General features: G+C 34.1%; 1 protein-coding gene across 1 annotated transcript; it reads left to right on the plus strand.

Annotated features, from left to right (window-relative positions):
• The first annotated feature begins 3,344 nt into the window (after positions 1-3,344).
• On the plus strand, positions 3,345-26,140 carry LOC128990514 (uncharacterized). The gene is made up of 8 exons (XM_054412906.1): positions 3,345-3,461; positions 12,193-12,265; positions 12,682-12,794; positions 18,797-18,971; positions 19,738-19,916; positions 21,198-21,331; positions 24,094-24,224; positions 25,830-26,140. The coding sequence occupies exons 2-8, from the start codon at positions 12,214-12,216 to the stop codon at positions 25,988-25,990; spliced, it is 945 nt and encodes a 314-aa protein (XP_054268881.1). The 5' UTR covers positions 3,345-3,461; positions 12,193-12,213; the 3' UTR covers positions 25,991-26,140.
• Positions 26,141-26,518: the final 378 nt, after the last annotated feature.

Consider the following 26,518-nt stretch of genomic DNA (forward strand, 5'->3'; position numbering starts at 1 on the left):
GTACTACAGCAGTTCAGAGTATGTCAGTTTCATACATATTGATGCGTCTTCAGTTTGAATATTCATCTACATGGTATTCACCCTCCGGTCTTACACAGTTCATCACACGGTATAAACTGCCAATCACAGCTCAGCATGGTATAAAAATTACAAACAAATTGTAACCTATATTTGTTATTATATTTCAAATAGGTTGCAAATTCTGTAAATAAATCTGTTGGTATGTTCTTGGTGATCGAAAAAATGACTGAAACGTTTCGGCTGGTATTTGACCTCCTCAAAAAATCTAGGTTGAGAAGAGGAGCTTGATTTTATTGTTACCGTTTGATCTAGGCATTTCAGGCATAGGTTAAGCCAGGCATAGGTTAAATCGTATACTGTTTATACTTATGTAAGTTCGTTTGAGGTACGTGTGGTTTGTTTTTGCTTGTAAACTTACAAACAGTACAAGTATAAGGTACATAGTCTGTATGATAAGGGTATATAATGATCTGGTTAACCAGATAAAGTAGAATATATATTTCCATTTCATATTCTTGCCCAATCTCTCAGGTAAATACCCCTGCCACAGCAAACCTGCAAACTAAGCAAATTTCAACTTGTCTGATTACATTTTTACTAAAATACATCCATAAATAAGACACATATTTATTCTCAATTTAAATAACATTCGATTTAACGAGTGATTACAGGTTTTCTGCTACGGGGAAGGTAAAAATGTGTTTTGACCATACGTCAATAGTATAGGATGAAATAAATACATTTGCCGAATTTTATCAACATATATCCATAAACAAGCAAACTACAACAGTTTTTATTTTCTCCATAAGAATAACATGGGAAATTTAAATTGAATTTTTTACGTAACCATTACGCGCACAATAACGCTTCAATATACTAAATTACTTGTTTTTTAAGCTCTAAAAAATGGTTTAGAAAGAAATTGGTTTTTTTAGGGTCAAAAATGGAAAAAAACATTTTTAGCCCATAAAACCCCCGTTCCCATGGTCGGATCATGCTGGTTCGCAAACTCGTTCGGATAAATGTAGGTTTACACGTTTATACCGAATTTCATCAAAATCTGATCATTTTTGCTTGAGTTTCGTGCTAACGGACTCTACGGTAATAGCTTAGATAAAACATACTCCTTGTGTTTGTTAGTCTATGGAATAGCTTAGGCCTATTATGAGAAATCTGCTAAAATTTAAAAAGTGATTCAATCTTAATTTTTAAATATAAAATCATTCTGTATTTATCTAGATTTAACATTAATGAAAATTAAAATTGACTGATGATTATAAGATATGTAAAGCTTTAGAGAAGAATTTTTGATAAATATTAAATCAAGCGAAAGAGCAAAAGTATTGCTCTTTGAGTGGAGAAGAAGAAACGGCAGGAATATTGTAATATCAAGAAATCAAGATATTATTGTTTGTCTTCTTTTGATTGCTGTATCTTACGATTCAAAATGTCTTCAACAAAGCCAAACTTATTATATTTGTATTTTAATAACATGCCACTCAGAAAATTGCTGATATAAATCCGATACCAATTCTTACTTTTGTAAATTTTTTTTGCCTCGCCAGGGGTTGTTAAGTGATTTTCTTTGTCATTACGTAAGACTACTGCTAAGAAATTGATTTGTTTTATTAAATAAGAGTGTGATAATTGAGTCATCGGCCTTTACATAAAGGTCAAGGTTTATGTTAATCAATTCCCCTGCTGTAACTGAAGATTTGAAGAAGCTTTAAAAATTAGATACTTGACCATTATAGTATAAATAAGTATGACACATGTGTTCACCGTTAACACGAGACGTAAAAAACACATGTAAAAAGCACACGCTCTGTTTATGTGGCATGAATGTGAACCAGTCTACATGACTTTTCTATACAGCGTCATTCTTCAAACTAACTAATTCGCAAAATGAAAACTTTATACGTTTTACCGTTACAGCCTGAGTCACTATCAAAATAAATGTCATCTCTTGCTACAAAACACCGAGCGTTTACCGAGTTATCTGCAGTTTGGAGTTTTTATATGTTATTGTGCAGTGTAACACAAGACGATTTCAATGGAACGATGATCTACAATTAATTGTGATGTGGAAAGCGAATAGGGACCTCTTGTCGGGAATTTTCGATTTTGAGTTATATATATATACTATATTTGAATTCATAGTTTAATTCCTAATCACTTGGTGCAAGTCCCATTTATCTACGATTTTTTTGTTCAAGTTATAGGACTTTGAAATTTTGTTATGGAAAAGGGTAATTTTGAGATGAACCATTAATTTGAAAATTTCAAATACGCATAAAAACAGTTTTTTTTTATTTAAGAAACGATTTTGCTATCAAAAGAAAGCTTATAATGTCCTCTTTGGAGGCAAAACCAATTTTTGTCTTAACTCCCGGTAGTTTTGATTTAAATAATTGTTTCATTTAAGCATGTCGTAAAATTCGCATTTCAGAAAACGGACCTCTCGTCGGTCCTATGTTATTCCTCCTTAAGATAAGAAAAGGTACCTCTTGTTGGGACCGCAAAATTTGTGAGATTGTTCTCCGTAACTTTGTTGTGTTGTGGCTCCCTAAATTTCGTCTAGAATGCAGGACAATTTGTGTTTTGGACTAAAGTCAGTTTATAAAGTGAATATTAGAAATGGGACCACTTGTCGTTATGGCGAAATAACATTGAGCGACAAGAGGTACCTCTTTTCTCAGACCGTGCAGAGGCTAACAAAATGATTTATTTCAACCTTTTACGTCTTCAATTCGATACTGTCTTGTTCTATGATAAATGAGGTACAACAATCGATAAAAACCCGTATTTCGATATTTTCGACCTTAATTACTTATATCGGCCGTACTAGTCAGAATTAGATTTTGCATCACCGACAAGAGGTCCCTTTTCGCTTCCTGTTCTAAAAAGGGTGTATTTTTAAGTTTCTATGAGGTGCAATGGGATGGCTCCGAAATGCTAGTCAACGTATTTAAAAGTCTTAGTTCAAATGTTAACAAAATACATGAACTTTTCATAGGTACTGTATCTACCGTTCAAAATCTGTGATGAAATGTATGCGTCTAAAATTTTGTAAAGTCTTTTCAAACACTATATTTCATAATGAATTAAGTCTAAAATATTATTTAAAAACAATTGGTTAAAAAATACAGTCGGTGAGTAGTATTAAAACATTAAGAGATTACACTGGTTACATTGTTTTATTTAGGTATGCGGTCTGTTCAATTTACAATGGTGAAACATTTCGTAGTTGGTCATTCTGGAGTAAGCACAAGAAGAACAAGCTAGTGACGTATTTACGTTTTGTCAGTTTGTTTTGTTTACATCGGCTGCTTCATAAGATTCAAAATTATTCCGAAGTTATCATAGTCTAAGCAGTCTAAGTTACCAAAATTAATGTTCAAAGAAATTTCAGTGTTGTTTAGCTCACCCGTTTAACACAGGTAAACTATGCATTTTCGCTGTAGCAATCTGGTAACAAAAAAACCTATTCATTCTCAGATTTGTACAACTTTAGTTGGCTAAAATCACCAAGTACATAACTTATGCTTTTACACTTTGTTATGCATGCATTATCTACATTATTCCTGCTAATCTTTTGATTTGGATTTTATAAATTTTTCTTAACTATCGTTTAGAAGCCCCAATAGCCTATATTACCTGAGGCCTTAAAAACCTCGAGCCAATTAATTAGAATGCTGTCCCATGTGTTCACTTTCCAGAGAAGAATCTTTGACAAATAGTTTAAGTTAAAGTCCTTAAGCCTAGACTTAAAATGACCGCCAGTGTTGATACTAGGCCCTAGCATGGATCTCATGAATCAGGAGGAATTATGTTGCATGTAGGCCTAACTTAAGTCAATTACATTGTGAACACTATATTTATTTTAGCTGTGTACCTAACTTAGTATGGTACTAGCAATCATCTTAGTTTACTTAAGTCTTAAAAGTAATTGATTCTGGTTGAGCCTAATTTGATGTAGGTGGCATTTAGGATTGTACAGTTAGTTATCAATTTGATTTGACTTTATTAAAAATCTATATATTTAATACGCGACATGAAACTTTGTGAACAATAAGGCTTTTTTGTTTTAAGATTTAACCCCACATATTACCTACCAAAATGTTCGTCTAGGTGTGTAGATGTGCAAACTGGCTTTAGATTTTCGAAATGTGTCTTTTTAAGGGCGTGGGCTGCCCTCAAAGTTCCTTCCATAAGGATAACATTGTGATTGATTTGAATGTTATTATATTCTGAAACAGATGTCAATACCCTACATTAGTTTAAACAAAAATTAAATCCCAGCTGTTTTGAAATTATAAACAGTTTGCATGTTTTTAAAAATAATTAGAAACCCGGCGAAGAAATGTTACCTATAGGACACGACGGGAGAAAAGTTTTACATTATATTTTCGTTGAAACATGTCAAGGACCCGACAACAAAGAAATATTGCCGGTCGGACACGGTGAGTCAACATAGGGCAAGCAATGCAAAACGTAAGGAGCCCAGACGAGGAGCTGGAACAGTTAGTGGCAACGTGAACTTACAAAATTACACTGACAAAATACAAGAATTCAGCAGCATTCACTTGGCGAGATGACATTAAAATGTCAGAAATGTGGTGCGCTACATTTTAAAGAAGAGGACGAGGTGAAGGATTTTATTCTGCTGCCATAAAAGAAAAGTGAATCTACCACTAACCAAGAAATCTATTATATCCAGAGCCTACTTAATGGAGCAAATCATTTGAGCAGAAACTACAAAGAGAACATTAGATCGTACAACTCTCTGCTCGCAATGGTCAGCACTCGAGCTAAAATTGAAGAACATAACGGTGGAGGGCCTTTCATAAGGTGCACATTTTATCACTCAATTGACACCTTTTAACCGTCAGAAGGGGAGCATCCCACATATGCCCAAATTTATATCTACGGACGTCAAAACCGCTGTTCAAGGAATAATGCTAAACAAAGCTAATGGTTCTTGCAGCACTGAACTCATGCACATTTTGACTCAACATTTGGTTTATTTTAATCCATACACGCAAGTTTTCAGCATGATTGGTTCCGTCCTGCAAAATATTCCTAATGAACAGCAAAAGAACTTAGAATGCATATAGCCAACGATCGAGCTTAAGACCAACGTCAATACAACGACGTAACTTCTATCGACGTTGCTATAATATCCTAATTTATTATTCGTGCGAATTCGCACGGGTTCACCTAGTAATAGCTTAATTCATATTAGTTTTATGTTAAGAGTTAATTGCCTATTGATTTTAATGATGTGGTTAGGACGGTTAGGTTAGGGCTAGGCAGTTCTTGTTTAAATAGCCTAGCCTATAGGCCTAGATCAATTATTACCGACTCTATGAATACTTAAACTTTATAAAGACATGATTATCAAAAGTAGGGAAGTCATAGGGCCTAGGAAGTTTTAACTACAATTTAAAGTTTTGATAGTTTTTGGTACAAAGTTGTTTTTGATGCGATAGAGTGGAATAAGTTTATCAAAGACTTTTACTCATTATGGGAATCACAGTGACTTCTTAATTAGCCTACTCTAAACTAATAGGTGCCTATTTTATTTGCCATCTTGTTCGAGCATCAGAATTCTCCTGTAGGCTATTCAGAAAATACTGAGACTAAAACAAAAAACTCTGTACGGCTTCATTTAAACTTGCGGCTCACAAACAAATTGCTATATTTTTGGTAAAATGGCCAAACTGACATTATTGAATACAAAAGTCACATCTTGTGAATTTCATACCTACACAGGCTCAGAATGAATCGCTGGTTTAAATGTATGCTGTTTGGTTGTATGCTGTTTGTATGGTTGTTGTGGTAAGGTTGAGTGTTGTGAGTTTATTTATTAATCATGAGTGGGGGAAGGTGGGTAACTGGATTTATTAACTTTCTATTCGTACCATTCTAAACTTACAAAATACAGAGTGGCAAAATACATGTAGACTGTACACATTACATTTGACTTCTTACCAAAATATACACTCTTTTAATGCACAAAAACTATTTGAACATTTTGGGTTGGGTATAAGCAGTGGTCTACGACGGAACTATACCTGTCCCAGTTGTCGGTGAGGCTAGATGTGGGAGGTTGTGGGTAGTTGGATATAGGCTATGGAGGGTTTATGGCAGTTGACATGGTTGGGCGGGTTGTTGTGGTGGATTGGGTGGTTGGTTGTTAGGTAGATTGGTGAGACTTGCTCCATCGGTGAAGTAGGGTTGGAAGAACTGCTGAACCATCTCGAAAGAGTGGGCACGGTTGAGGTGAAAATCTCTGAAGGGTGGAATGGAGTGGGTGCTGTAGAAGTCCTGGTTTCTGGTTCATGGGGGAGGTGGGAAACTGTCCTTAAAAGACACCTCTCAGTATCTTCCAGACATTAAGTTAGGCGTTTGCTGTCAATAGGAGGGGATGTGCAACAACGATAACAAATACGACAAACAATAACGACAAACAAATACCTAAAACTAGAGCAAACAAAGACTGGTTCACAACTGACCTGGCCAACCTAAGAAATAGAGTTTTACTCCTTAATCTATAAGTATAAAAGAGGATGTTTGTATATATATATATTTTTGTTTGGCAGTGATAAACTCAGACACCGCTGAACCGATTGCCACGAAACTTGGTACATACGTGTAGAATTTCATGGAATAGGTTTATACACCATCAATTTCGTGATCCGTCCAATCGGCTCCGCCCCAGTGGCTCTGGAGTTTCCCATGTTAACCTTATGAGAAATGGAATTAATAAATCTTAACAGCTGTTTCAATAAAACAAGTTGGTTCTGTTCTATGATGTTCAATAGCATTAAAGTTACAAGGATTACCAACAGGGTGCAGCACTATTATTTCTTTTACATTTATGACAACAGCTGAATTTGCAACCAAAAGGTGAGTGAGCGTAGTGAACGAACTTCAACCTGGAGGCGAGTCAGCGTAGCGAACGAACTAACCTGAAGGCAAGTGAGCGCAGCGAACGAGCTCCAACCTAAAGGTGAGTGAGCGTAGCGAACGAGCTCCAACCTAAAGGTGAGTGAGCGTAGCGAACGAACTTCAACCAGGACGTGATTGAGCCATGCGAACGAGATCATCTTGAAAATTAAGAAGTTAAACGGGGCAAAGCCCGCGGGTTACAGCTAGTGATATCTACAAATCTACTACTGATCTTACTGATAACATTATTATCATATGTATCTCAGCACAAAAAAAAACCTACAGAAATAGTGTAAACTAGGCTAAAAAGGTACATCAAATTCAAACTACATTACTCAATCCCATAACCCAAACAAAGCTGCATGGGACCTAATAAACTCTAGCAGGAAAACAAGAACAAGTTTCAAATATGACAATAGCCCTGATAACTTCAATACCTTTTTTATTGATAGCGTCACTGACATTGCTTCAAATTTCACCGATTCCAACACAGATCCAGCTGACAATGTCCCTTTCAACCCGCTGAATACTTTAGAAAACTGGAAACTTGTAACACCTACTCAAATCGAATCCATTGTCAAGAACTTTTCAAACTCCAACAGCCCTGACATATATACGGGATAAATGTGAATGTTTTGAAGAACACCATTCATTGTATGTCAAAACCTCTAGCTGCTGTAATAAATCTATGTCTTGGAGACGGATCTTTTCCGAACTCTCTAAAGATAAGCCGCACAGTCCCGGTATTTAAGAAGGGTGACCCAAAAGAACTTTCGAACTATAGACCTATCTCTTTGATACCAATGCACGCAAAGATCATGGAGTGTATCATCAAGGAACAACTTGTTGACTTTTTTGAGCGCTCAAATCTTTTGACCGATGACCAGCATGGGTTCCGAAAGGGTAGGTCTACGACCACCGCTTTGTTAAATCTAATAACAAAGATAAATGATGCCTTCGACAACAAACTCATGACAAACTTAACCCTATGCGACCTCAGCAAGGCGTTTGACTGTATAGCACATGACGTCTTGTTGAGAAAAATGGAAAGATATGGAATAAAAAACGTCGAGACCTTTCAAAACTACCTAAGGGGCAGAAAGCAGGTGGTATCCATAAGGGGAGCTCTTTCCAGTGACCTGAACGTCAGCCTAGGGGTCCCACAGGGATCTATTCTTGGACCTGTGCTCTTCCTCATTTATATTAATGACCTGGGGACTGAGGGAAGAACTTTGTTCTTCGCCGATGACACTACCCTCATCACAAGTAGTAGTGACTTGGACCAACTGAAAGTGGAACCCTTGAAATCCTTGACGGAGCTAAAGCTTGGTTCTCTAATAACAAGCTAAAAATAAACAATGACAAGGCCCAGGAACTGATATGCAGTCTTAAATATCAGAATCCACAACAACAACCTGTGAAACTGCTTGGTTTTTGGCTGGATGGCAAGTTGACTTGGGATAAACACATAGGCGAGTTAGATGCCAGACTTTCCAGAACAGTTTTCCTTCTAAGGAAGCTAAAAAACTTGGTCACTGATACCTACTTAAAATTAGCCTATTATGGCCTCTTCCACAGCCTAATGAGCTACGGTGTCATTGTCTGGGGGCACGCTTCGGAAACAAGAACCATTCTGAAAACTCAAAAGGCTGCTATAAGAGCCATAACATCCAGCGCAAGGCATGAACATTGCAAACCACTGTTCCGTGACTTAGGAGTGATGACTGTTTACAGTCAATTTATTTACAACTGTCTGGTGCATGTTAAGGAAAACATAGGCAACCTCAGCTGCAGAAACCAACTTCATGATTACAACACGAGAAGAGGAGAAATTTTAAACATTCCTTTCTGCAGGCTGAGCAAGCAAAAAGACTGCTATCCTGTCCTTGGCATTAGGCTCTACAACCATCTGGACAAGAACATAAAGTCACTCCCTCTCAGGAATTTTAAAAAGAAAGTCGAAGAACTACTAAAGTCACGGCCTCTCTATTCCATTAGTGAATATTTTGTTGAGGAAAGTGATGAATGGATCTCATGACCTACTGCCATGTTAACCAGTTCTAAAGTATTAACACTTTAAACTTTTTTTGACGAAATCTATCCAGTCATTACTGGTCAGCGATGGATGTATGGTATAAAGGTATAAAGATGGGCGTATGACGGAGGAGTATAGGCGTGCGAGAATCAAGGTGGAGCAAGGACTGCAACAGTTGTTCAGAACATGGAGTCGGGTGGTGGCTCGTTTTGTAACATTTCGGAGGTGGGGACCAAAGGAAAGTTTTGAATCGAGCTTGACTCCAAGGTAGATACAGGACTTCTTGAGGGTGAGTCGGACGTTGTTGAAATGGATGGGTTCGGATATTGTTCTGCGGAATCAGCTTGAGTTGAAATCAAAGAAACAAAGTTGGGTTTTTACAGCGTTGAGAGAGATATGCCATTGTAGACAGTAGGAAAGATAGTTCTGGAGGACCGTGGTAGTGTTCAGACGGGTGGTGATTAACTAACTGTAACATTTCAACTGTATCATATTTGCTTATTGTTCTATTTTGTTGAAAAGATTGTAAATGAAATCAAATATAGGCCTAAGACTAATATAGGTCATTATTACAGTTTCGGGGCTACTACAATGAATTCTAAAATATAAGGAAACCATTATTTATCCATTAAACACAAAACACAACTACCGGTACATAATTACATTAATCACCATTTTTACAATAATACTTTTAAAGTGCAAACATTACAGTTATTAGAATAGCCTATATTTAACAAAAAGGAGAACTACTGGGTGGCGCAAAAAGGATGGTCGGATTTGAACTGCGTAGTATTAGTAGTTGGGGGAGGTTCGGGTCCACTACTGGCCTTCTGTAAGTCGACCATGGTACCCAATTTACAGTGATATGGTGCAGTGGACGGTCGAACACTGCATTATAGCTGTGGAACAGTTTTTTTATTTTTTTCCAGAATCAGTGAATCTTTTATTTCTTCGTAACGGCTGTTTCGACAACATTTTGGCGTAGCCCGTATGGAACTGGTCCCTGTTCGCAGATCATATCACGTTGGGTGACTGCATCTCGGACAACAGGGTCCGTCGTGGTAAATCTACTGGACGGCAGTTACCCCACAAAACATGGAGACCGTATGAACGTCAGTACTTCAAAGTCCGCTACGTTCTATTTATATATTTTTTTAAATTTTCTTATGGTTTTATCGACATAGCCTACTAGCAAATTTGTAAGTTACAAGGTTATTTTTTGTAATAGGGAGTTTGAAAGTGTCCAAAAACGTATGTCAGTAAATTTTATGCGTAAAATCATTTGTGTTATTATTTTAAAACCGACCATCCTTTTTGCGCCACCCTGTACAATATCACCTAGCTGACATGTTAAAGTACCGGTAAAAAGAATACTAAAATAGATGCATCTTGCTTGGCAATGTCAATCATACTGAAATTCTTTGGGAAATATATCATGTAAGTTAAGTTTAGTTGAAAATATTTTTAACAACAAATAGAAAATACCCCCGCCGCAGCAAACCTGCCGTCTAAGCGAATTTCCATTTGGCTGAATTGATTTTCAATTGATCTATTTAAATAACATTAGGTTTAACGAGTACCTAGGTTTGCTGCTACAAGAAAACTAATAAAGTGTGTTTTTAGTAAAATATTGATAGCTTACTATAAAATAAATAAATTTGCCAAGTTTGATCAAAATATATCCATAAACAAGCAAACTACAACATTTTACAATATTCTCCATAAGAATAACATGGGAATTTTAAATTTACAATTTTTTTAGTTTTCTCCGTAACCAATAACCGTACAAAAACACTTTGATATACTGAATTGTTTGTTTTTTTAAGCTCTTTAAGAAGGTTTAGAGAAAAATTGGGACATTTTGTGTTTTGAGGGTCAAAAATGAGAAAAACCAATTTTTACCCCATAAAACTCCCCATAAAACCCTGTTCCCGTGGTCCGATCATGCTGGATCGCGAACTCATTCAAGTTTATCCCACCTTACACCTTCAAACCAAATTTCATCAAAATCGGATAAAAATTACTCAAGTTATCGTGTTCACGGACACATATATATATATATATATATAAATCTATATATATATATATACATATATAAAAATTTGAACGAATGGTGTTTTTTGCCTCTGGGGACACCAAAATGAAAAAGTAAATCGGTCCCGGGCCTAAGTCTTACCATGAGACCTACGTTAATACTGTAGCTACTTCCCTATAGGGAAATTCGCTAAAAACACTTTCTCATGACGTTTTTTGCTAGTCTTAACTGTATTGCATTGATGCGAGATTAACAAAATTAATTATTGATGCTCTTTTAGCAAATTATTTTACAACTAACTATTAATAATCAAATACTAACAAAAAATTATTTCTCTCCATAATATTATTCCATGAAAGCGTTCAATTTGTTCGATGTAATGTGTTTTCACACATCTTCACTTTGCATGGACAAAGGATGCTTTTACACCCCTTATCAGCTACATGGTATGATGAATGTTGGTGTCTTGTCATACAAAGGAGCAAGGCGGTGGCAGCGCTACCCGTATTGTACCAGGCTTTGCTTGCTTCGTTTAACATTTCCGCGGCTCCATTCATTCTCGCAGTTTGCAGACAAATTTTCGCATTTGCTAAAATGGCTAACCCAGGAATATCTGTAAGAATTTTACTTTTCCATGTTATTAAATCAATGATAGTAAGAGAGTTTTATAGAACCGGTTAGAAATTTTTTTCTAAAATGTAAATTTACAACTATTTTGTCCTAAAATGGCGTTACTATCATTAAAATATATCATCCTACATTATATATATATTTTTACATGGGTTATAATAAAAGCAGATAGCATGATACAGTTGATTACCAGCACACAAAGTTTGCAAACACGTTATTTTAATTTAATCATTGAATTGTCTCCTTGTTTCTTAAGCTTTAGGATAACTGTTGTCTGTTGTCCAAGTTATCAAATAATCAATCTGTAGGCCTATTACAAAATATTGTAAATTGAAATGTTTATTTGAGTCTAATTTGTATTTTTTTCTTCAAATTGTATCTTATAGACCCTATTCCTATCCATATTTGTGTTTTAAAAACTAGACACAAATCATTTTATTCATTTTTAAAGTAACTTAAGGTTAACATTTTACCACTTTGATAAAAACCCAAAAGATAACTTTAATGTTTTTTTCAGGGGTTTTTTGCTGGGATTTTTATGAAAAACAACCACTCTAATATGTCAACAATAAAAGAACTTTTAGGACAAGGTAAGCTCATTTTACTAATGGTATTAGTCGTGTAATTATTTCAATCTTAATATTTCAGATTGATTTAATATAAGGTTGACTGTTTTTTTAAATGACCAGGCAATAACCTGGTCATTTAAAAAAACTTTGGTATAGTTGTTGGTCAGTATAGTTTTAAAAATATTTGTTTAATTTGTCATCAACATCTTTCTATTCAACCTTTACCTATTGTAGCTAACAATTTGAAAACAACAAAATTAACGTGTATATTTATTTTCTTGAAGTGGCTACAGATAATTATTGTTTAATAAAAATTAATACAAATTGATTCAAGATTTTCACTTTTTGCAAAAAAATTTAAAACAGTGAAGTTGAAAACAAACAACACGGTAATGAACCAGTAAATTTGTGATTGTTGTAATTCTATTATTTGGCAGGTGATATCCCGAAACCGAGAAAGAACTTTATACAGGAAAATGTTAAGAGGCTGAAAGAATTGAAATTGGAGAAAACAAACAAGCTGAGCTCCCAGAGGAGCAGTACTCTTCAGGTAGGCAGAATACAATGTCTGATAAGTGTAGAAGATTCCTCCGCATTTAACTCAAGACTCAGACTCGTTACAACTTTACAGCAAATAACTCAACGCGATATGTGCTTATCAGAGTGTCAAACTTTTCCAATTTTATGCTCCGCGTTTCACCCAGTGTGCTAGACATTTCCGTTTGTGGGTTTTCAATCGTCTGATTCTCATTTCAAAGACTAAGTTTTGCATCGTATGTGTATTTTTTGGAAATTGAAAAACTTGCTGGAATAGTATTTTTGTCAGTGTTAGTTTTTTTCTAATACTTTTATCAAATATACCAGTTTTTCAGTTTTTCAAATTATGTTAGTGGGGATTCTATTGCAATATATTATTACTTTTTAAAGAAACCAAGTAGTAAAACCGTCCTTCTGCTTTGGTAAAATTTCCCCACGAGAAATTAACTTACCGTTGTTAGTAAGGTAGGCTACAAATCAATCCTATCGTTGTTTTTGAATTTTCAAGTGTGTGATATTTAAACTGATTTATAGGACCAAAGGTGAACCTTTTTGGTAATGTCTTGTAGACTCTTTTTATCTTAGAATTAATTGTATTAGCCTATTAAGATAATAAATTTAGGTGACTCTGTGGCTCAGTTGGTAGCGTTGCGGACTTCGGGCCCAAGACAGCGATGTCGTGGGTTCAGATCCTGTCACTGCATCTTGTCTAATTTGTGTTGTAGAAAAGAACCAAAACTAAAGGCAAAAAAAATTATTAAACAAGTCATGCCCTTTTCAAAATTTATAAGCAGAATCCGTTGTATTTGTCAACACAATCTGCATTTATTATATACCTTAATTAGCGAGAAACATTTAATCACATTCTGTGAATTACACTCTGGGGTTTTCATTACCAAACCAAATGTTGCTTTATGTTCCTCATGAGGATAACTAAACATGACAAATGTGTGATTATTACAACTAAAATAATAGGATTGATTTTGTTTTATATTTAAATAGACCTAACATTTTTATATTTATTCATAATTAGACATTAAAGCCGATTCTGATAAGAACTTTTAGAATGTTTACAGGACTGGGCGCGATGTTTTGGAAGGTCAACTTCCATCATTAGGTTATAATTCAAGTTAGGTTATTAAACCCCATATAAAAATCCATGCACACATTGCAAAACACAAAACTGATAGGAATGTAAACACCCTTTAGTTGAACTTGTTTGTAATGTGCATGAATGTATGTACTGTATGTGTTTTTAAATATATACGATAGATGTGCTCTATTCGCTTTAAGGAGATCAAACTGATTCCCACACTTGCTGTGTTGTACACACTAATACACTATACACACACACACAATACACCCGGGAGATTGTGCTGTCAACAGCTGATCCACAAGCTTACCACAAGATTGTGTTCTCTATCATTTTCACTCTCCCAGCCACTATTTCTTGTTTGCTGTAAAACTTGGTTCTTCAAATTGTTAGCATGCCAAAAGTGTATTTTCTCCTTGAACATATGACTATTTCATGTGTTAAAAAAAAAATTGAATATATTTCAAAATATTGTAGAAACCCCTTGATAGCAAATATCTCAAAGGGATCAAATAAGATTTGTTATCAAGGTAGACTTATTTTGGATATTTGCAATAAGTACCTAATAAATTAGTCTATGTACAAAATTTTAAAGCTAAATTTTAATTTGATAAATCCTTCAAATTTAGTCTTTTCGTTTCATAGCAGATGATTTCTACAGTACTTTCAGTAAATTAGTCTATGAATGCAATTTTAAAGCTAATTTTTTTAATTTGATAAACCCTATAATTTTAGTCTTTTTGTAACATAGCAGAATAAACTGAAAAAAAAAACAGAAAGATATACGTCTAATTTAACACTTGTAATATTTATTTACACTTATACTGTTGGTTCACAAGACGGTAAATATGATATATAAAAGGTGGTAAGTGGTGATCAATTTGGATTGGACACTCCAATCATCATCAGGCCCAATAGGCGAATCTTATAGAATAATAAACTAGGTATGCATTACTCATTGGGATTGAAAATAAAATTGTTGTCTAAAAATATATCATAAGTGATGATAAGTCATATTTAATAAATCCAGATTTTTTTTAAATTTTATACTGTTAAGGTCTTAGTACCGTACCTACGGTATTTATTTTGCCATTTGTTTTTTTTTTTTTTTTTAGAAGCAGTTCAAGCCGTTATTGCTATAAAGTTTAGAAATTTCAGATTTGCAAATTGCCCGCTGACTTTAAAATTAATAATTGATTATGATTACTCATTCTTTTCTTTGCCATTGTTCTTCTTTAATTGTTTCAAGGAGTTATTGTGGCATGAAAATCCCAATTCTAATTGGGTTAAACCTTTTTCTTTAGGCCTAATTCAAATTGTCTGTAGTGTTTTATTTAATTCATTTTATTATTTATTTTTGTTTTAAAAAATTACTAACTTTATTTGTAGGAATTATTATTTTGTTCACAATGAGAAACAAATTTAATGAATTACTGTATATTTTTTAAAAGCAGTAATTAAATATGATGACTATATTGGCATTATTCAATGTGTTTAGGATTTTTAACAAATTTGTAAATATCTTAAAGGTATTAAGAAAAAGGGCTAAGAAAATATGGAAACATATTTTATTAATTTCTCTATGAAAAATATCTAATCTTGATTTTATTTTGGTTTCTTAGGCTAAGTTTTTTTCCAAACCATGGTCTTGAAACTTTTTTATAGTTCTGAAGAGGTTCTTTAATAACACGAGGAAAAAATTAGGCTTTCATCTAAACCAAATTAAAACAGCATACCGTATTGCATACAAAGGTCTTAAAAATTGTATCCAATATTGCAATATTAATCATATTATTTTACTGAAATATTTTCTTAAAACTTTTGGCTGAAAAATATATGTGTAGGTTAGGGTTTGTAATCATCCAAGTGACACAAGCAATACTTGTCATGTAAACTCGAAACCAATCCTAAAGTATCAAGTGTCAGTAGTAGTATCCAATATGACATTTGAAACTATTTTTCAAAACTTGTGTCAGAAAGAACTGCTACTCTATTAATGGATATTTATCGTCAACTACTTTTTAAATCAGAGTCACTATCTAATTTTAAATATCAGAACCTAATATTTACCAACAATGTAGTTTTTTACAATTCTTTAATAATGTCACCTGTTTTTAGCGATATCCCATAGTAAGCTATTACTGTAGGTCTCGTGGTAAGACCTAGACCTGAGAACGATATTTTTTCTGCTTTGATGTGCCCAGAGGCGCAAAAACACCATCCAATAATATTTTCTGTAGACTGTATATAATATGTTTATTTATTTATATGTGTGTAAATTGGCACAATAACTTGAGTAAAAATTATTTAATAATTAATTTTGAAAAAAAAAAGTAAAATGTGTAAACCTGCGTTTATTCCAACAAATTCACAAACCAATCATCAAACTATGAGAACTGAGTTTTATGGGGGGTTTTATAGGTTAAAGTAGATTTTTCACACAAAATGTATAAATTTTTGACCCTCAAAATATAAAATTTAGCAATTTCTTTTGGAACCATTTTGTTTAGCTTAAAAAACATATAACTTTGTTTATCAACTTCATGTTTATGGAGAAAATTAAAAAAAAAAACTGTGAATCTATTTCTTTTATATTTATATGGAGATTTACTGTAAGTTGTAGTTTGCTTACTTATGGATATATTTTGAACAAATTTGGCAATACTTAACTAATAAAATTTCACTAAAAACACACTTTCCTGTGAGCAAGCCTAAGTACTTGTTAAACCTAAGGTTGTCTAAACAGGATGTAAATGCACATTTTAGAGGCAATCCTATAACTCAAATGGATATTTGCTTATTATGTAGGATTTGCTGAGCCATTACAGGGGTCTATACAGACATTTTTGTGGCAAGTAAAGTTTGATTTAATTTTATGCTATTTACAGTAACAGTTCTCTCCCGCTGAGAGAAGTGATATCAACTCAGCGAGATTGTATTTTGTGTTCAATATTGCGTTTTAACAATGTTGCACAGATATTGTGTTTCTTTGCGGCCAATATCTTCAAGCTCTAGGCTTTGGTACTCATCTGATTTATTGGATTTTTTCATTTTGGTGTTTTTGATTCATTTGGCTTTTTTATTACTGTTTATAAATTGATTAACTATATTTTTAATGTATTCTAGTTAATTAATTTTTTTGGTTAACATTTCTGAAAATAATTTCATTTTTGTCATTTCCAAATATTTGATTTACTAAGAATAACTACTCAATAAATTTATATAATTGAACATGGTCATAATTTCTGTCCCTTTAGTGTCAACAGATTCTTTTGTTTTAAATGTTTATGTTAAGTCTAAGTAAGCCTTCTGTATTATTTAAATTGTTAATGTTAAACAACTGGCATATAATTTTAAATAATTGATAAATTTATATACCGACCGCTGTTATAGTGTATAGACATTTTATTTCAACTTTCTAGGCCTAATTTTATTGATTTTCTGTAAATAAGTTCTAAATATTTATGATGCTCATGTGTTTATAGACTTCATATCAATCTTTTCCTTTCTCCCTTAAATCATCAATCTTGCCACTCTTTTACATCTATCTTCCCTATCAGAATGTCTTCCCCAAGACTCAACAGGAATAATAAATTCCAAATATTGATTTTCCCTTTTTTAAGTGTCACAATACTAGTTACAAGTAGTATATTAGGGGTAGAATGTTATGTGAAACCAAAGGAAACAAAGTGACTGTATTTTTCACACAAAACATATGGTGTACAGGGACATCTATCCTGACACAGATCATTTAGTTCTTAGTTTGTTTAAATATTACAATAATGTGTTATAAATTTGAGCTTTTTATGGACTTCTGTCCCTACAAGCCACTAATAACTAATTATGGTTTTAAAGTATTTAGCTCTGGAAATATGATAGTAAAACATCAAAATTTAGTGTCTCTCTAATCTCTAATACAACTGAATAGAAAATGTTTTTTACAAAATACTGAATTTGGACAAGTAAAGAAAATAAGGGGGTTTTCTAATGATATTGTAAGTCTACAGTTGTTCATAAAAAAACATGTTTTCTTAAAATTGAACTAAGTTTGGATTTAATCTCACTCATGCAAAATCCACATTGTACACAAAACACAAAAGGAAAATCATTAAGAAATATATCAAATCAGTGGATCCATTGTAACAAAGAACTGAAACCCCTTGAAGAAACAATGTTTTTAAGAATGAAGAAAAAACCCTATAAAGGATCTGCCTGCATATTTTAACCTCCTTCCAGAATTTGTAATTAAGAAAACAGGTCCATTCGCAGCAAGAACAAACTGCCAATTGCCTACTGATACCTTTGTAGAGTTTACCAAAACATGGCTTGTGGTAGAAAACTGTGTTAACGTTCATATTTGTTTGCAAAAAGTACCAAGATAAACCTGTGGGTTTTCTTTGGCGCTTGTATCTCCATATATATACAGAACAATAGCTGAGTGTACATAGTTCTCACCTAGTGATCAGAAAGTCAGTTTGACCCTTAGAAAAGTCAGACACGTTTTGGTTTTTTTGAACTGAGCCCTGTTGTCCTTGATCATTGGGCGTTTAATAATGTCCTGACTAAAGAATCAGCTGATCTTACCCAGGATAAAGCTATCATCTTGTTTATTCCACACTCATGCTTCGCTAACATGCGTCTTAAAATTTGCAATCTGTTTCTTCGTAGAAATCTTTTCTAAAAATGATCATCCAAGCAAATAACAATGTGTATGTTTTGTAAAATCAATATATGGCATTTTGGCATGTTAATGGCTGGGGTATGAGATAACCGAACCTCTGCATTCTTGCTATTCTGATAATTATTCTGTCTCAAATAGTTTGGAATAGCATGACTATACTTTATTTTCTTTAAGTTATCATGTTAGAAATGTAATATTTTTCTTAACTGGCAGATTTTTGTAAAATGTAACTGTCCTTCAGCCGTTGACAGAGAGGAGGAACGCCCAGACGATGGTGAGCAGTTCTCGTCTATCACAGAGACATTCTGTCAGTCAGTCGCCACCTCGGGGCAGTCGTCGTAACAGACATGTCACTCTAGACACACGGCCAGCAATCCAGGAGGAGCCACAGAGCACCAAGGGATACCGGAGTCAAGGTCAGTTACCTGTGTAGGGTTTGTGATTCTTAAGTGATCTATAAATCAAAAACAATACTGAAGAGAGTTGATGAATCTTGTGTTCTACGAGGTGGATGAGTTCACTAAATACCGTTGGAGTTGAATTGATTACAAAATTTTCTTCCCCAGGGGTTTAGTTTGTTTTCAGTCATTGCTTATTAAATTATTACTGTTATTACTTTTTAGATAGGAGTTAATTTATTTACTGTTTTTACATAGTATGTATATCGATTTTATAAATAAAATATGCAATTTCCAACCTTAGTTTCTACAGCGCTTTTATAGTATCTTATTTATTGTATTTTTTTATTAATTATATTGATTGACGTTTGCACAGAAAGAGAAAGTTAACGTTATGTAATTTTGCCGTGCAGTAGCGGGAATAACCTATTTTCTTAGCTCATTTTATGTTTAGAAAGTGTACTTTCGTTTGTAGAGTAATGAAAAACATTAATTAGCTTCAAAGTGAAATATAGCAGACTATGGGGAAATAAGCCTAAAACCATTTTTTACAAAAGTTGCCTGATACATCCAGGAGTATCCTCCCTCATATTAGGGGTTTTGGGTTATTATTTATTCAGAAGTATAATCTAATCACATCATTTAGGATAAAGTAAAATGACCTCAAATATTGTCACCTGAAAAATTCATTGTCATGCATATCTACATATTGGGAAACAGAGAATGTTAGTTTGTGGAGATTCTACTCTATTCTGAGATTTGGAATTCCAATTGTGCTTCACAGGATGTCAGACGCTGAACAGCAAGCAGCTGGAGAACTTGTATGAGGAAGGAGTTGTCTGCTACCCCAGTGTGAGGGGGGAGGAGGAGGAGGGGAGTGATACAGAGAGGGTAGAGTCAGTAGAGGTGCTTCACCCTCCCCCACCTCTGGAGGACGGCCTGCACTGGGACGAGGAGAAGAAGGTATGACAGTAGATAAAACATTTAGTCCTACTTATGGATCAGATGAAGACTATGTTAAGGTACAAACCCTCATCAATCCATACTAATTTGGGTTCAAAGTCTTTCAGAAGTTCGGAATCAATATAATAAATTTAATATGAAGAAAGGCGGGGCCGTTCCGGGACCTGGAAACCTGTGAGATGAATTTTAAATTGTACTTAAATTGTTTATCCTAGATGTTTAAATGCAGGCATTAGTTGTGTGCTAAAATATATGTACAGTTGATGTGTGTAATGTTTGCCATAGATTGTGCATTTTTAATGAATATTTTTGAAACGGAATGGAAGCCTAGCTTTCTGCCTGCCAGCATCGCTGCACTCGATGAACAATGATGAATGTTCGCAAGAAGACAGTTTAGTTATAGAGTCACTTTTTTAGTTAAGCTTTATGAAATTTTTGCGAACTGCTGTCAAATGGCTGTCTAGATTAAGCAAAGCTCTGTTTTTTTGGAATCTGGATCATTTTTTACCGTGTTTCTAGACATTATAAAATTTATTTATCTTCATTATTAATTTTCTTCTAAAACTGAACTGTTTTACCCAAAAGAAAAAAAAAACAAAAATGATTGTCTGTCTTCTAATGTATTAACTAAACAGTAAAGAACACGCTGAACATTTTCTTAAATTGAAGGTCAATATCAATTTACTCGACTGGACATGATCATAGGATTCAGATTTGACAAAGGATGGATAGAAAGTTTTCTACCTTTAGTTGTCAAGGTTAATGAGAAAGGGTAAAACTTACTTCAAGTTAACCACTGAAAACACTGTTCTCACGAGTGATTTAGAAATGTTCTCTGTACAGTAAGACTATTTTAAGTAATACGAAACTGAGGGGATGGGAAAGTGGTAAGTTTAGAAGTTTAGCCGAATGTTGGATTGTAAAATGTACCTTATTAGACATAGCTATACATACACATGTAATAGTTGTTACTACAGTAGACTCCCTCTTATCCGGTCTCCTCGGGACCGAGGCCAGTCCGGATAACGGTTTTTCCGGTTAAACCAATGTCCCCAAAATCTCGTTAAAACGGACCGTTTAAATGCATACATACTCTATACAGTATTTGACTTAAAATTAGGAGAGCATTGTAATTTAGACAGTCGATTCAATACCGCCCACTTCCTGCCAATCTAGTCCGGTTAAAAGGTGTCCGGATAAGAGGGAGTCTACTGTACTGCATAAATTACCCGATAAAATGTCAGTTTAAACATGGATATGTGTTTATCTCCTGATTTCTAGAATGGAGATAAAGATTTTGTCAAGATAAACGCCACAGTTCTAGACCCACGTAGACACAAACTCTTGGACTCCTCATCATCGAATACCGACCCAACAAGGGCCCCTGCCACCTACCAGCGCGGTGTCGTGCCCAAGTAGGTGCAATTAGCAAATAATAAAAGTAATATTAGTGAATACTCGGTTAGAAAAATCAGTTTGTTTTCTAAAAAATCTTCAAATGATTACTAACAAAAAAACTTCTCCTACAACCAAGTTTTTGATAAAATAAGAGTCTTTCTGAGGGCTAAATTTATTTATGTCAAGCGGCAAAAATCTTAACTAGTTCCTTTGCAATAGATTAAGCACACAGAAGAGAAACGCCCCTCTTAGGGCTCTGCCTTCATTGGTACATTGGGAAGTGACCTGGTGTAGAGTTAACGTGTGGGACTTCGGTCCCTGAGGTCCCGGTTTATTCCGCCTAAACCCAATGAACTTTATTTAATGATGCAATCTCTAGGCCTAGCCTGAAGTCATGAAAAACAATCCTGATTTTGGGTCTGGTTATAAAAAACGATAGGATATTCTGACAAACACAACAAAACTCTTTATAACAATTAAACAAGTTTTCCCCTTTAACATTTGTTTTGGAAAGCTAGTTCTTTGTACACTTTATAGTAGCACATGAAACTACTGAGTATTCGTATTCATTACCTTTATTATTATTTACCAGTAAAACACAACTTTCCAATGTTATCTGAATGAATCTTCTTGTAACATTGTTCTATTACCAAATTATAATGCCTTTGAAGATTTGCCTCCCCGAGTTCTAGTGACAGGTTAAAGCCAAGTTGAATAAAGTTGCTAAGTCTAATCAATTCAGCAACGTGAGAGTTAATTAAGTGTGCCTCGACCAACTTTGCTTGTTACTGGCTTCTGTAGCCCTTTTAATTAATCTGGTTTACAATTAACACAAGTCATTATGTTCTCAGTCTCAAGGCATAATTTATTCAACTGAGCTAATTTGAGAGTTCTTTTTTTAACATGATGTTCTTTGTCTTAGAATTTGCACAATCAATTTATGATGTTAACTAACAATAGGTCGGTTATAGATAGTTACGAGACCAAAGTTTAGACAGGTCCCTTTTCAAACAGTATAAAATGATTGAGCACAGTACTTCTGTCTTGGTGGTCTGGGTTCGAATCCTGCAAATCACCAGTTTGGCCTTAGCTATGCTATTATGCTTTGACAGAGTGGTTGAGAGTCAACCTTAATACTACCAGTACACTATCGCCGAACATTCGCCTGGTCAGATTGCGACCGCAAATATTGACAAATGTGCAACCCGAACTAACCAAATACACTATCGGCTTACTTCGGTCGAACTATGCAACACCCAATACTGCGTATTCGTGGCAAAACATTTGCGCCAAACTTTGTGCAACATGAACACTGACGTCACAGACAATTCTAGAGGAAATTCTAGTACTTCTAATGGTGCTAGTTACCACATGAATGTATCCTTTTGTTTCTCATTTCTCTGTGGCTTAATAATTTAAAATATATCTTACTTATTATTTTATTCAAGTTTTTGTTTTTTTAAGCGATCTTAAATTGTATATACAATTAAATTATACCACGGCTCCATACTTTATTTATCTATAAGATCTAGTAGCAAATAGTTAAATACCACTAATTAAAAGTCACTTTTGCTACACACACAACCTCTGCAGTAAATACTTTAGAAAGAGAGTGTCAGTGACTACGAATGACAGCGAGTGTGTACTGGCTATATTCGTGCCCGTCTGCGCTGGGCATTCGTCCTAGTTTGTCTCCTTTAATTCATGACGGGAGTTCGCCAAAAAAGCGAGCCAACCCGAACACAAATGTTGGCGATGCGAATTACCCCAAATAATGTACACGAGCATACTGAGTACACAATCACGCTCGTCTTAGTTCGCCTACATTCGGCGATAGTGCACTACAGTCATAAACTATAGGTCCAGCTATCCAGAAATAACAAAACATAGGTCTTGAGTGAGAACTGTCATTTAGAGAACTCTCCAGAAACTTGCAATAAATAAAGGATGTAACAATGCAAAGAAAACTGATAACTTCATTTGTTACGTAAAGAACTTTTTACTGATAACAAACATTGTTATTGATAACATAAACTGATGACACAGATTTTCTTCCCTTTAAACTGGAAATGTCAAGGTTTGTAATATTCATGATGGGTCAACAGTTAAGTGGTTGACCGTCAGTGTTTGTTGCCAACAAAGTTTTAATAAATTCTTTTGAATTTTAAAGTACAGCTTGTAAAGAAACTTTGTATACTCTGTGTTGTGTTGAAAATTAATTATTTACAAAAATAGGTCACTTAATGCCTTAGCCTACATTGTTTAAATACTATCTAATGTGGGTAATTTTATAACTGATTTATATGTTCACGGTTACGTATAATCAACTAAGGCCAGTTTTAGTTCAAATGTTAACTGGGAAAAAATTTAACTCTTGTTGCTAAGTTGATTTATAATTGAGTTAGAGTGATAAGTTCTAGATAGAATAAATAAAAAATTATAAATAGAATTATAAAATTATGATTATGAAATATTTGTATAACAATGTTCATTATTATTTATGGAATAAAATTATTGATGTAACTTTTAATTGTAAAACTTTGATTTTGTTTATTATCGATTTTGATTTGTCATAATACAAGGCTTACCTGATTGGGGAAAAGTGTTTACTGTATCTCTCAGACTTTTGAACCCAAAACTAGAATGAAACATTATAATTATTGTGTAAAGTGATTTTTGTGACAAGGTGAGCTCTTTCCCAGTACCCCAAAAATTAATATACACCTTTATTTTTAAGTTTTAGCAATTGCCAATCAGCAATCAACATTTGCACTTGCAGGTATATACGAGAACACAAGAAGGAGATGGAGAAAGAAAGGATAAACAAGGCTAAGGAGGACGAATGTCCGGAGGGTCACATACAACTGCCAGACGACATCAAGCAGAAACATCTCTCTACTCTGCGACAGAGTGAGTGTAGAACGTAGAAGCTTCTAACACTGTACAACTTTGATTATGAAACTTAAGAGCTAAAATTTTGCATCACTCTTTATTAGGAAAAAGTGTGTCAACTTTAGAGCTAAGATTGCAGATTTTCCTTTGCTGACTTTGACAAAAATTATACGCTGACTTTGCCTGTACCAAACAATACTTTTCCTGTCTTAAGCATTAACTGTAGAACTTCTTATATCTGATCGGGACATGGTCGGATTGGTCAAAAGGTCGGATATCAAGATGACCAGAAAAATACTTTTTACAGTAAGAGAAAGGTTTACTTAACAGTGAATTTTTCGGTTGCGTGATCTTTACAAACGAGTACTGCATTGCTACAGTACATCATACAGTATTGCAATAGTAAAAGCTCAATTTTCTGAATAGCGTTTGATCTCGCGAGCATGTAGACTTGGCTCGGCTCAAAAATCTAGCTGCTCTCATACCTCTATGGATATATGTATCACTTTTAATGGAACCTAAGGTTATACGATATGAGGCTACCGTAATACTTTTCTGTTCCTAATAAGAGAAGTTCTCAATTCGTTCAATTGCAGCACTAATGTGTTAATCTTTTTTACTCTATCAACGAAGTTTAGAAATATAAATAGTTTTACATGTTGAGCACAACAGAAATAGGTGTCCTAAAAGATCTAAAACTATTTTGCTGTATCTTTTTCTGGCAGAGCTTGTATTAAACATACGTAACCCAGTGCGGTTTTTGTTCATTTTGACAGTTCTCTGTTTGTCAAACGGAAAACAAAGAGAAAATATCAACCTCAAATTTTTCCCGTATACAATATTAAAACACTTAACAGTTAACTTGCCATGACAAAAAGAGATTTCTACCAAAAGCTACCTTGTTTAAACATAAAATAAATCCATACAAGATCTAACTTGTGTTCACAGAGGCTTGAGTTGAGTTTGAATATTCACCAGTTTAATTGGATCAGAACACTCAATATTCATGAGTTGTCACCTGGCCGATGACAAAATTCACTTTAGATTGTCGTGTTCACCTGAAATTTTTCTGCATAATTAGCTTGACTATTTTATTTAAAAATAGTTAATATAATGTGGACTTTTTAGTTTTTTATTTTTGTAAATATATGTTTTTTTTAGCAATGTATACCCTAGTTTTGAATATTTTCTCCAAAAATATATTCTTTTTGGAGCCAACAATTTTTGTATTTTATTATAAAAAGAACTTAATTAATCTATACAATCTAATGAAAAAAGCAGATTTGGCTGTAGCATGACAAAATTATTTCAACACTACTAGGTCTTGTAGTTATTGTAATGTAAATAGAAGAACATATAATAAAGATTAAAATAAGAACTTCTGCAATAACAAAGGCTTAAAAATAACTTTATTTTTATTCCGTTTTGTCTACGCAAGTGGCATTTTGAAATGAAGTAAACCAAACTTTTTGCAAAAGCGGTTCAGCCCATTAAAGTTTTGTGGATGTGCGGGGAATTGAACCCGTCCCTCCCACGAAACGCTAACAGCTAGGCTAGCACAACACTTTTTTGTAGTGTTTGTGTTGGCACCCGTGCAAGCGTCTCATGAAAAGTATTTTTCAGATTACGCAGACCTGGTGTCTCAGCTGAACCAGTTGCCAGTCAGTACAGACACTCTGCGTACGCGGACACGCAAGAAGCAGATAGAGACAGACCTCGACCGTATTGAGGCTGCCATTGCTCTGTTCTCTCGGGAGAAGGTGTTTGTCAAAGCAGACTCCTGACCCTTGCACAACTTGGTGTTCGATCCTGTCTAGTGCCTTAGTGTTTAGTATTTGTCTTGTAAATTACCACTTATTTTATCACATCGTTTACAATTAATTGTTGACTTGAACAACTTAGTTGTTTTACACCACTGTTAATAGTGCAATAAATGTGACACTCATATTGTTTTTTATTTTCAACTTCAACCTGGCTTAGCAACTAAGGTAAATATTATTCGTTGTGTAGACTTTTCGACCAAATTATGCAATCAACATTAATTTTAATCCTAAGTTTTTAATGCAGTGCCCAGAAGAGTTGGAAACACATAAAATAAAATACAAGAGTTATCAAACTTTGAAAAAAAGAATGGTGTGGTTTATAACTTAATAAAGAACCCATGTTTTAACAGGAAAAAACCTTGTGAACACTTCAAGTTAGTTTAAAAGAGAGAGAATACTAATCAAATTAAAGAAATTATGTATCTACAATATTTGGTTGATATGATGTGTCGTTAAATAAAAAAAAGAAATCTATTTGATTCTTTGATT

The sequence above is a fragment of the Macrosteles quadrilineatus genome, unplaced genomic scaffold, assembly GCF_028750875.1.
Source record: "Macrosteles quadrilineatus isolate MER2022 unplaced genomic scaffold, UCM_ALF_1.0 Scaffold_3__2_contigs__length_128488019, whole genome shotgun sequence".
Taxonomy (NCBI): domain Eukaryota; kingdom Metazoa; phylum Arthropoda; class Insecta; order Hemiptera; family Cicadellidae; genus Macrosteles; species Macrosteles quadrilineatus.

Coding starts and splice junctions, on each gene's coding strand:
- LOC128990514 (XM_054412906.1), top strand. CDS start 12,214: ATGAAAAACAACCACTCTAATATGTCAACAATAAAAGAACTTTTAGGA. Junction 19,917..21,197: donor ACTGGGACGAGGAGAAGAAG/GTATGACAGTAG, acceptor CCTGATTTCTAG/AATGGAGATAAAGATTTTGT. Junction 24,225..25,829: donor TCTCTCTACTCTGCGACAGA/GTGAGTGTAGAA, acceptor AGTATTTTTCAG/ATTACGCAGACCTGGTGTCT.